The 12,508-nt window shown below is 43.2% G+C and overlaps 1 protein-coding gene across 1 annotated transcript in view; it reads left to right on the top strand.

Annotated features, from left to right (window-relative positions):
- GPC4 (glypican 4) overlaps positions 1-12,301 on the top strand; it is a 67,959-nt gene extending 55,658 nt beyond the window's left edge. Inside the window, exons 4-9 of the mRNA XM_035541354.2 lie at positions 1,371-1,536; positions 7,933-8,063; positions 8,180-8,326; positions 8,748-8,884; positions 10,764-10,939; positions 11,279-12,301. Of these exons, the coding sequence (XP_035397247.1) occupies positions 1,371-1,536; positions 7,933-8,063; positions 8,180-8,326; positions 8,748-8,884; positions 10,764-10,939; positions 11,279-11,487 (966 nt within the window). The 3' untranslated portion in view covers positions 11,488-12,301. The remainder of the gene's footprint in view (positions 1-1,370; positions 1,537-7,932; positions 8,064-8,179; positions 8,327-8,747; positions 8,885-10,763; positions 10,940-11,278) is intronic.
- The last annotated feature ends 207 nt before the right edge of the window (positions 12,302-12,508 follow it).

Genomic DNA, 12,508 nt, shown 5'->3' with positions numbered 1-12,508 from the left:
TTCTCAATAGCAAGGCTGTTATGTGCGGTACAGGGGCTTCCTCAGTTTGCCTCTTCTCAGCCTTCTCATCCTCTCTGCCACAAAACCTGTTCCCGGCAGCTGGCAGAGATGTTCCACTTGTACCGAATGACCTCTTCTCTTCCTTGTGTGTGTCTCCTCCCCTTGGCATGGTCTCGGATCATAACCTATTTAGAGCACTCTGTAAACGCCTTAAAAGAAGTAGCAAGTACGTTGCTTAAAACTCTAGAGACTGTTTATATTTTGTCAGCGTATCTCCTCTGATCCTGTCCTAATTTTCCATTTTCACATACGTTTAATCAACCCTCAGACTGGCTCCTGGGGGAGACTGTTTGGTGCCTCAGATGGACCCACCACATGGTCAGTACCAATACGTGGTGCTAGCACTAATGCTTCTCAGGCCAACAGTGTGGAATTTGTTTCAATGAGTATTTTGAGGCTGGGCCAGAGAGTGAATCAAACGCGAATGACCATGAGTCACTTCTGAAAACAGCCCTGTTGAGGGTTCAGAGGTGACTTGCCTGCTGCAGATAGCTCCGCCTGCACGGGCCACAGTGCAAAATCGCAGGTATGTTGGCTTTCAGGGTCCTCCAAGCTTGTCTTTTGGCACTCTGTGCCAAGAGGCTGCTACCTCTGTGGGGAAAGAGCCATGCTATTTAGCGTGGTGGGTGCTGAGTATAAATGAAGCTGGGTGTCTGTCATGTAAATGTTGTGTTGCAGGGTTTGAATGTCAGATAAAGGAGATGGTCTGTCTGTGAGAGAGCCCTGCTGGGTGATTGTCAGGGAAGAGCCGAGGAGAGCAGCTGCCTTCCTGGGCTGCTCTTCATGGGTTTTGTGGGGGGAATATCAGCAAGCATCACATTTCTGCCACTTTTTCTTGAGAAAGTCCAGAGTTGTCGTCTTCAGTGTGTGTTTGAAGCAGGGCACGGGTAATGCAGCCTTGCGGTTTACCTTTTGGCTTGATCACCTTCACTAAGCTCAAATCCTGCATGTCCCCCTTGGGGTGCCTGTCCTTGCAGCCCAGGCAGAGGTCCCTCAGCATCTCTGGGGGTGCATGACAGTGCAGATTACATTCTGCAGAGGGGAGGACTGGCTGTGATCCTTGAGTAGCAGGTGTGCCCAAGGAAGTAAGCCAAAATCCTCATCCACAACCGAGATCTCTGGGACTGTGTACCTGTGGATCAGGCCTGATTACACCTCCTTTGCACAGCTCCATTCGCACTAGCCCTCTGGTAAATGTGTTATTGTTTTGTTTTTTTTTTTGGTTGTTTGTTTGTTTTTGGTTTTTGTTTTGTTTGCTTTAGTGACTGAGGACTAATTTTCTTCTCCCTTCTCCTTTTTCTCTTTTAAAGGTGAACCCCACACCACAGGGTACAAGAGCACTGCTGAAAATGATGTACTGCCCGCACTGCCGAGGTCTGGTATCGGTGAAGCCCTGTTACAATTACTGTTTTAATGTCATGAGAGGCTGCTTGGCCAACCAAGGGGATTTGGACACCGAGTGGAATACCTTTATGGGTAAGGTCCCATTAAAACTGCATGTAAGGATCCCTTGATATTGTTTCCCCCATCTGAATGGCTTTTAGGAGCAGCCATGTGTGCTACAGCAGATTTTTAGGTGTTTGATAGAGATGTGGAAGAAAGTGATAACCTATGTAGAACAAAGCTTTTGTAGTTCACATTAATTTCTAAATACGCGAGACTTGCATTGCACCAGTGACCTCCATGGCAGGAAACTAGACAGATGGAGCTGCCATGTGCTTGTAGGCCTGGAGTGTCTCTTACTGCTGGAGCAAGCCCAGCTGTGATGTATCTCCTCTGTCTTGATTCATTACAGTGTCCAAAAATGTGAAGGCGGAGGTAAATAAAGACCAAATGTCAGTTAGAAATAGGGAAACAGTGTCCCATTTTGGTGCAGAGACTTGCTACCTCTACAGCCATGTTGGTTGGATGGTTGGTCCATACTGCCTTTGGATCTGCTCTCCTCTCTTGCTGACTTGGCCTTTCGCCTCTGCTTCCGAGGACTCCCATTGTGCAGCCTTCCCATCCTTTCACTGGTTTCTCTCTAGTGTAGATGCAAGCTGTTTTTTTCCCATATGACTCCTTGTATGTTGTTGTTACCATACAGCTGTTCTTCCTAAAGCCGTTTTTCTTGCTACACAGTCTGGGAGGCTCCATCAGCCATTGTGAGCTTTGGCTGTAGACCTGTATTTTATGTTAAAAATTTAAATGTAATGTGTCTAAAGCTGTTTCTAAACAGCTCATTTGGTGATAAGCTACCATCTTTGTTAATAGGCTGTATGTGGTGCTTGGCAAATACTTTTGTCATCGTCTTCCTCCTGTTTATTTCTCTTCCATGCTTATAAATGTTATTATTTGATATATGCAGTAGATTGACTAGTCTAATATATGAGTAGACTGAAATATTAAATGCTACCTTGGGTCAAGACTGCAGAATTTGCGACACATCGCATTTTTGGGGCACGGGCAAGATAATGTTAAATGTTTTCATTTGTGCTCCTTTTCAAGGAGCTTTGATTTATCCGTGAAAGCATCTTTTGGGAACAGTCACTTCACTACAGTTTTAATGTGTGATGAAATGCACATGTGAAGTTTCTGCAGCTACTGACAAGGCTGTGGTACTCTTCCAATCCTGCTCTTGGAGGGAAAAAAAATTAAAAAAAAAAAAGCTGTTAGAAAAAATTTCCCTTTCATTAAACTGTGAGATAAAAAAGGGAAATTGCTGATAATTGGTGTCTCAGGCTAGATTTAAATTGTAGAACTTGTGTTTTGTGTACAGGCTTTTCATTTAATTGCTTGTGCCAACTGGATGTATGAAGGGTATTATTTCAGGAGGTGTTTTTTTGCCTGTGTGCTCCATATAGGGAGTTAAATGTGACACTAAATTGGGTTTCCAAGTCATTCTCTGGGAGGCTGTCATTCCTACCCCCTGCCCCCCCATTCCTGCCAGCCGTCTTTCTCATGAGAATATTAAGTATTTCAGCTACAATTGTTGCTGAAATAGCTCAAAGCCAGGAGACTTGCAAACATCTAGTCCAAGTAGAAAAGAGGAATCCCATGAAAGAGAAGGGCATAATGCCAGAAAACAGACAAAAGCACAAGCAGCTAATTGCTGTAGGTGGTATGCAACTAAAAACGAAACTTGGGGGAAGCCAGCAAGCCCTGTCACACGAGACTGATCAGGGACTACATACAATAATTAAGATTATTAAACAAGACAAAATAAATAAGTGCAATTCCAGGTTGGAAGCAAAGCTTTCTTCTTGCAGTGCTTTCTCCCTAAGGGCTTCTTGCCCACTCATTACTCAAGTACAGTATTACGTTTTGTTACATTTACTGGCACTATTTGCACTTGTGGTGGAGCGCAGATACCAAAAACTTAAGCTGTGCTTTCTTCAGTCAATTTAATAACTGAACAGGTGCTGGTTATGTTGCAGATTTTATTTTCCATCTCAATTTGACACTTGAGGCAAACTAAATTAAACAGATCTGGTGTTGGGGGTGGGGGCATATGTGACAAATGTCCTTTGCGTGTTTTTAAGTTTAAAAGCAAACAAAAAAAAAAAAAAAAACAACTCACTTGCATGTGCTTGTGCTTAATCCTGGTTTGCATTGTGGGCGTAAATACTAAGCTATGATAATTTGTGTGCCAAAAATAGATTTTGAACTGAGTGAAATAATTTAAAGATAGTTAAAGAGGGGAACTTGCAATAGATACTGGAAGTATGTGTGAATTTGTGTGTATGTGTGTATAAAATATGCATCTGAATGTTTATGTGTACGTGTTTCTGTTTAAAAAAAAAACATGAATTTGTAAGATTATTTCTGACTATAGTATAGCTTAGTGTTTGTTTTTTATCATTGTCTTTCCTTTCTTTTCAGTAACCTTTATTTATCTCTGTCTTCATTGCCTGGTTATGCCCAGATTGACAATGTTTAATAGAAGAATAGCACCCCCAAAGTTAGTGGCTCTCTATGTAAGTCACTTATGTAAAGCTTTTCCAAACTGAGATGCTGAGTTTTTAGGCTCTTCAAGACAAAGACTTCCTCCTGCCTTACTTTTGCAAAGTACCATTTAAGGTTGCAATGTATGAAACAATGATTGAGTTGTACTCTTCTTTTCTAATTTAACTATCTTTAAATTATTTTGCCATCCGTTCTCGACACAATTGTACACCAATTAGGCAGGGGTATACTTTGTTTCAGACAAGCTTTGGGGTGGGGGTATATGTAAAAGCTTTCCTGAATTAACAATGTTAATCTCCAGTGCCTTTTCATGATTTTTTTTTTTCCACAAAGGTTTACTCTGCTCAAAGATGTAGAATTCAGGCTCCCCATATACATATCTGGAGTACTACTTTGTGTGCAAAGAATTTTTTCCTTTTAAAAAAAAAAATGATTGTTGTTAATGAATGGTCAAGGTCTTCCCCCTCCTTCCCTCCCCTTTTAAACCAGATCTTGGGGTTAAGACTGAAAACTGCCTTTTGTTCTTCAAGTCAGACAGTGAGGCTGAAGATGTGGGTTTCTGATTATTGGTGGCACAATGCAAAAGAATTGCTTTCCTTCATGAGTGCGAGGTGCTTTGTCGCCAAGGATTGTCTCAATGCCAGTAGCAAGGACAAATGTATGCAGGAGGAAAAGGGTCTTTAAGGGATGATGCTATATGGTGTGGTGTTTTTTTTTGTTGTTGTTTTTTCCCCTCTCCAAATCCACTTCTGTCTCCCCAGCACAGTAAGGAGAGACAGTCTTTGTCATGCTCTCTGTTTGTAATAAATGACCAGCATATGTTTTTAACTCTGCCAGACTTTTTTTGTGAAGTAGATCAAACTTGCAGAGCCGCCTTGCCGTGGCTTGTAAGTGTCAGTTATTTTGAACCGGAGCTGGGGAGGGGGAGCGGGGAGGAAAATCTTTCTGGGAGACAAGTTACACCTAAGCTTAGTTTATGGTTTTAGTGCAACTTGCCTCCCCTCTCAAGTGCTAATGTTATCTTGAATCCCAGCCAACCTTATTAATGTCAAATGTGGCTGCCAGAGGGAATCTACTGCTCGCTATACTGCTGGTGAGGACACCAGCCAGCTCCTGGTGGGAGGTAAAAGTTTGCAGGATCACCCCCAAATCAAGACTGTGGGCTGGGTAGAGTCCCCTATTCCTCCCCCCCCCCCCCCGCCTTTTTAATGAAAGTTTATTTCATTTAGTGCTTCTTGTCAGTATCTATCACTGCTCCTGAAGAGCTACAGTTGAATATATTCTCCAAGGGCAATTATTACTTTCCTTATCTTTTATAGCCAGCTTTGGCAGCCCTGCTGGAGTCCGAATGCATTTTCTATATCAGCAGTCAAAGCAGTGGCTGCATTCCTTTGCTGTGATACATGTAACGCCATGGCACCATCGGTAACAAAGGACCCAATTCGCTCTACATTCCCATGGTCTTGTGTATGGCCTGCCCGGCTCAAAGTTTACAAAGACGCCAAACAGCCAGAAGAATTGGGGTTTATGTTTCCTTTCAGTCTTTCACAAACACTTTATTGATCTGCGGCCTTTCCTGGCCACTCAGAGAATTAAGTAGTTACAAAATGGAATAATTTTCTTTTTTAAAACTATGCAATTTTGTGTGTTTTATTATCTGTCTATTCATAATATTTTTATTTGAAATGAGCGGCTTCCTCCAAACTGCAATGGGATGTTCTTTATTTGCGTGAAAAACCCCAAAAGCTTTGACAATGATGAACACATTTAAGTTGTGCTCCACTTGTTTACAAAAGTCTCCATTTGGTAGCACATCAAAAGCATTTTTCTCTCCTCCGGCACAATGGTATATTCATGCTAGTAGTCATTACTCAGAGATTTGAAGCATCACTTTATTGGAGCCCACCACAATACAGTCTAAGACTCTTTGTTTCATTTGTTATCACCTTCTTTAAAAAAATGCATTTATTTCAGACCTGTTTGTAGTCACTGACGGCTAAATTCCAGCCATGCCCTGCAGCGGCTCTGTCATTAATGCTGGTTGTGTGCATCTGAGGGGTGAGGGTGTTTCCTGGGGCTTGAGCTCCTTGTGGGTTTCATCCCTAAGCATCCCTTGGGTGGCACCACTGGTCTTCACTGATGCTGCAGCTCCTCCAAAGGAATTTTTAGGGTGTCTTGATCCCCTGATCAGTCCTTAATTAATGCCCAGCAAATATTTAAAACAGAGTTGTCTTTACGGAGTGGATTTCCAGGCTCGGAATGCTTCTGCAACTTGTGTGGTGTTTTTTGAGTTGAATTTTTGGGATTTATTTGTATTATTTTTTAAATATGCAAGTAGCTAAATTGCATATTTTATTTTTTTTTAAGTGTAGCTTGAAAGGAATTGGACATGCAGGCAGAGCTATTAGTAAATGTTTTAGTGTTTGGAGTATCTTTATAGGACTAATTGGTAACTGAAGCCCACAGAAATTTTCTGCTTGTTGAAAGTACCTTCTGCACTTAGGAGAATGAACGTCACAAGAAACACTTTTCAAGAGAAATTAATAGACTGAATGTAAAACACTCGTTTCTTCCTTAATGGAAGGGAATGGGTGTATCCTTGGGAGTGGGGAGCCACTCCTCGGGACAGGGCTTCCTTGGGGGCTGTAGGGGCTGTTGTGCTCACCTCTGCATCACACAGGCTAGGAAAATTAAAAAATATATATATAAAAAAATGCAACTGCAGAGTTACAAGTTTGTGGCGTAGCAGCATGAAGCGACATAGGAGAGGAGAGCAGAAAACAGAGTGCTTCAGGAATTGAGGGATTGCAGAGGAAACTGATGTTAAGTAAAGGTTGTGATGGGCAAGAAGAGGTGACTGCCCAGCACAAGACACGGGCCTGCAGGTGCCATTTAGGGGAGGCTCAGAGAAGGCTTAAATTAAATGCAGTGCAGAGTGAAATCTTTAATGCCAATAATAATTTCCCAGAGGAAGTGATGGAAGTACAGTAGCTGCCATGTTTAATGATGTATTTGAAGAGTACGTGCGTGTCAGCACGGGAGGACTGAGCCCGTGTTGGCTGAGGGACTTTTCCATCTCCCCTTGCATAGAACATGTGCCATATATATCATTAGTGCACAGCATTTGTCCTGGTCTCCTGCACTCTCCCTTGTGTCCATGTAATGCCAGACCATACAGTCCCATGTCTTGGCTGCCTCCAGACAGCCAAGTCTGTAGCCCTCTGTAAGGGAGAGGCCGTGGCGGTGGTGCTCTTGGACCCTTCTGTGTCAGTGTCTGATGGTCAGGACTGGCATGACGAAGCCGGTGGCTCGCTCTCTCTTTCAGCTCTGAAAGCAGTCTTTAAAAACAAGTGACACAAGGAAACCTTTAATAAATAAGTATGGAGAGGAGGGTTTTAGTAATGCTAGTTTTCGTGGGAGTAGCTGATTACAGACTACATTTTGGCAGACTGCAAAGGCTCTCCCTCACTTAGCGTCGCTTTTGATGTGTATGAGCCCACGGCCGAGTGCTGGCAGCCCAGTAAGTGCCAGCCAGTCCGGTGCTGGGTTATAGGTGCTGGGAATGCAGCACAATGTTTCCTGCAGACGTGCGCTAGTCAGAAGTGATGCTGTGGTGGTTAACGTCTGTGCACTGCCGTGGCACCCGCGTGGTTCTCGCTGGCCAGCCCTGCTGGGCTGGTCATGGCCACGTCTTGCCTTGATGTCTTCGTGCAGAGCAAACTAGTCGCTTGTTCACATCGGATTGTGTGGAGTTTCAAATGCAACACCACACTGCCTTTTATGAGTGATGGGGAGGGGATGTTGTTCTGCTCAGGAGCATGCTTGAAATGCACGTTTTGGAGCAGAGGGTCTGTGCATCCCCGTGTGCTTGATGTGTGTTATCCTTGAAGCAGCTCCATTAAAAGCTTTCATTTCTCTTTGTGTTAGATTCGATGCTGCTGGTAGCAGAGAGGCTGGAGGGGCCTTTTAATATTGAGTCAGTCATGGATCCCATTGATGTGAAAATTTCAGATGCAATCATGAACATGCAGGAGAACAGCATGCAGGTGTCTCAGAAGGTAAATGGGCAGTGGGGACGCTGGCTTTATTTGTCCAGTATATTTCCCTCTGGGTTCTGAAGAGGAGGTCTCTCGTGAACTCCCATTTTGTAAAACTGTTTCCTTCTCTTGCATAGGTTTTCCAGGGATGTGGCCAGCCAAAAACACTTGCACAAGGTCGAACCGCTCGCTCTGTCTCTGAAAGTGGTTTCAGCGCTCGCTTTAGACCATACAACCCGGAGGAGCGGCCAACTACAGCCGCTGGCACGAGCTTGGACAGGCTGGTGAGTGCCCTGTCTGGCCGGTACTGTGCAGGTGCTACTCCCCCATGTAGCGTGGTGTGCTTTTTCCACTTGTAATTTATAGTTGTTGGTTGGTGGTTTTCTCTTTTCTTTCTTAAATATTCCTTGGCTGCCTTAAACTCTCTGAGGGGTGTAATCTGTCCATGGCTCTGGATGTAAATTACCTCAATGCTTGTGTGTCAGAAAGTGCCTGTTTAAAGGCTTTGCTTATGAGTAATATGTGTTTGAAGAGTGGTGTTTAATTTTGTATTAAAAAGTAAATCAACCATCAAAACGACGCAACTTTACATGCAGCCTAAAGATCTGGCCTGTACACGTCTGTTAGGATAAAAATACCTTTCCAGCTTCACTTTTAATGAGTGTTTGGTATTCTGGATTATGCCTTTTTTTTTTTCTTTAATAGGTTACTGATGTAAAAGAAAAGCTGAAGCAAGCCAAAAAATTTTGGTCATCTCTCCCTGGCAACATTTGCAACGATGAAAAGATGTCTGTAGGCACTGTCAACGAGAACGAGTGCTGGAATGGGAGCGCCAAGAGCAGGTTTGGAGAAACCCCTGTACTGGGTGAACGCTCCCCCTCAGTTTGTCCCCGTATGCTGGCCTAACACCATGAGCTTCTGCTCTTCCAGGGCTCACACACATCTCCCCTGAGCCTGGCTGCTCCCTTGGCTCGTCTTCTTGTAGGCAAGAGAGCTTGAATGCAAAGCTAAAGGGTTGTCTGAGCTCTATGTGGTGGTTTGTTTTAAAAGATAGCTAGATGCGACATCTCTCTTTGCACTTAGGACTCTTACTGACCACTGGCAGGTCTAGGGAGGTGAGATGTACAAAGCCTTGGCTAAAAGACTGGAGATGCTCACATTGTGTTGTTGCATCAGTGCCCCCACTTTGTGCTTCTTGCGTGATGGTTACCAGGAGCTATTTCTGGGTTTCTTGATGAGCAAGGACAAAGGAGTTGGAGGCCGGAGAAAGGTCTGCTTCTCTGCTGGTGAGGACAGTGGCACAATGGGACCAGTGGTTTTCATGCACACTTTTTGTGGAAAAATAGTTACGAAACCACTTTTTTTTCTTAGGGAAGAAATTACCAACACATGAATAAGCCAAAGGATTTCTGTCATATGGTTTATGTAACTGTAACTTTTATTTTGGAAATAGAAGGGTTTTTTTTCCTGTTTGCTTACTGAGGAAATAAGCAAAATCCAAGATGTTCATTGTGTGTGTGTGTGTATGTATGTATATATATATATATATATATATATATATATATATATATATATATAAGTCCAGGGTTTTCCAGCAGTTTTTCTTCATATTTACAGTTTTTGCTCTTAATATTTTGATATTTCTGGTGTGCAGGATTACTGCATAAATTTTGCACTGTTTCTTGGGTGCCTGAAACTGCATTGCTCAGCTAGCTTGATGGTTTGGGTCTCTGTCACAAGAAATGGGTCTGCCCTCCTGTCTGCAGGAACTAATGTTGGTACTGTAATTAAGCAAAAATAATATTTTCTTCTTCTGTTAAACAGTGATTTTTCTTGCAAGTCAGGTAATTGGAATTAGAAAGCAGTGTCATATATCTGGTCTGTAAGATAAAAGGAGTCATTTCGTACTCTGTAAGATGACACTACATTTGTAGTGCATTTCTCATGCACATGTAGTGCCTGTTTCAGGAGATATATTCTGTTGGGTTTTATTGCTCAGTAGCTCATTTAAACCAGCAGATTGTCCTTGTGTTCAGATGTGTAGCGGTGCAGACCTGAGCATGCACACATCCTCAGGCAGAGTAGGATGTCTGTTGTCTACCAGTAAGTTGGGTTATGTCATCTCATTTTCAAAATCACAGATGTTTTTCCTGCTGGAGTTATTGGAGAAACTGCATCTCGTGTCTATGTGGTGAGCAGTCCATATGTAGTACCGCAGCTTTATTGTTGAGGTGCATTATGCAAAGCCAGAATGACTCTTGCCTCCAACAGTTCCTGTAGGTTTCTCTGGTATAGCTATGACCCCAAAGGCTGTTTTCCCACAAGTGTCATCTAACTGGACATCAGGGCATCTCAATAGCTTGTGTTGCTCTGTTGCCTTGCCGCAAGCTGACTTATGCTGCTGTTAAGCCATTATTATTATAAACCCTAAATCTTCCTTTTTTCAAACTGAGGAGAAAATTCCACCCCACCCCACCACCCGCAGGTAAAAGGAAGGCATGTAGAGGGCACAGGATACATAAGAACACCGATTAATTTCTCATGCTAAGAAGCCAGAGAAGTGCTCCATGTGGGCTTGCATGTGGGAAGAAAGCATTAGGCTCGGAAAATCACCTGAGTGGAGAAGGGGGGTTGGCATCACTGAATTTCCACACTCTCACCCCTCAGTGTGGTCCCTGCAGAGCTGCAGCTCCAGTAACGTCAGGAATGGTTTCTTTTTAGATATGACTTTGCAGTGACTGGAAACGGCTTGGCAAGTCAGGTGAATAACCCAGAGGTGGAAGTCGATATTACCAAGCCAGACATGGTGATTCGCCGGCAAATCATGGCTCTGCGGGTGATGACCAACAAGCTGAAGAACGCATACAGTGGGAACGACGTTGACTTCATTGACATCAGTACGTTTGCTGTTGTTTGCCTTTTGCTTTATTTTTTTGCTTCCTCCTTTTAATTGGAGTTCATGCTAACATGGGGTAGCTAGTTAAGCTTCAGCTATCTGTGAGTTAGTAAGGAGGGTGAGAAATTGCATGGCTGGCAGGCTGTGTGCAGAGTCTCGTAAATGCTGAAATACTGCCCGCTGTGAGGTGTCGGCAGTCTCCTTACACCAGGAGCATCACGGAGGCATCTGCATATTGTGCTTTTGTTTTTTTTTCTTTTCCTTGCTGCCTTTTGCAAACAAAGCGTTGAGCTGCAGATGGCAGAGGGCTACAGGGTGTGTGTGTGTGTGTTTCCTGCAGGTGAGGAGAGCAGCGGGGAGGAGAGCGGCAGCGGCTGCGAGTTCCAGCAGTGCTCCCCGGAGTTCGAGTTCAATGCAACTGAAGTTACTGGAAACTCCAACAAGAGCGATAAAAAAGCGAACACTTCTGCCGCTACCAGTAGCGGTTTATCACAAGCAGCCTTGTTCCTTAGCATTTTGTTCTTGGCCATGCAAAGACAATGGAGATAATTGTGCAGCATAGGGGGAAAAAAAGACTTATTATCAAAGTTAGAAGGCACCTGCTTTCACTTTTATACCATCTAGTGACTTTGCTTTTTAAGTTAATGGACAACAGTGTACAGTTTTTACTATGTTGCCACTGGTTTTAAGATACTGATTTTTTTCCCTTGCTATTCTGGGAATAACAGGAATGGGGCCTACCAGTCTGTCCCGTTCACCAAGAGTCCATGATAGAGGTGGATAACAGAAATGTATATACAAGCCTGTAGTTAGCTCTGCATTTGTCTTTATCACTTTTTTATTTTTTATTTTTATTTTACCACATTTCTTACAAAAAGAAGAAACCCAGGGTCCTTTCTTGGCATGTAACAAGTATGTGTTTCTGAAATGAGAAATATCTGTACAGAAGCAGGTTTTATTTATCATGTTTATCTTATGGGGAAAAAATAATTACCAAACAAGCAGAAAACATGTTTCATGTAGTTAACTTCCCATTTATCCACGTAATGTTAGTTGCCTTATCTGGAAAAAAGTGGAAGTAATTTGTCTTTATTATGCAGCGAAACAACATGAAGACAGAACTGGTCAGTGTGCCAAGTGCCCCATTTGCATAAGGTGGTAATGCCAGGAGCAGGCTGTACTTTCTTTACAGGATGTTTGGTTAAATTGGAAGAGACTACAGAGAATTCCAGTTTTGCAGATGCTAAGAAGAATTATCATTCGTTCCCCAGGATCCTTGCAATTAGCTGTAACTCATGTAGGTCAGTTCCTGAAGTGCATCTCCAGTGGGAATAAGGCATTAAACTTGTTCGGTTGGAAGCAACTTGTCGTGTCACAGATCCAAATGCCAACACGTGTCTTGTCTGCAAATTTGTTAGATGAATGCTGGATTATTTTTTTTCTATTTTTTATTTTTAGGAATACTTTGCCGGGGGGTGAAGGAGGGGGAACTGTTGGTTTTGTTTTAGCAAAAGTTTTGTCTCCTCTCTGACCAGGGGCAGAAGGGAAGGCTGGGCAGGGTGCCCTGTTG

This window comes from Cygnus atratus, chromosome 13, assembly GCF_013377495.2.
Source record: "Cygnus atratus isolate AKBS03 ecotype Queensland, Australia chromosome 13, CAtr_DNAZoo_HiC_assembly, whole genome shotgun sequence".
In the NCBI taxonomy this organism is placed as follows: Eukaryota; Metazoa; Chordata; class Aves; order Anseriformes; family Anatidae; genus Cygnus; species Cygnus atratus.
The sequence above is the reverse complement of the archived record's forward strand: the minus strand, read 5'-3'. Positions and strand labels throughout refer to the sequence as shown.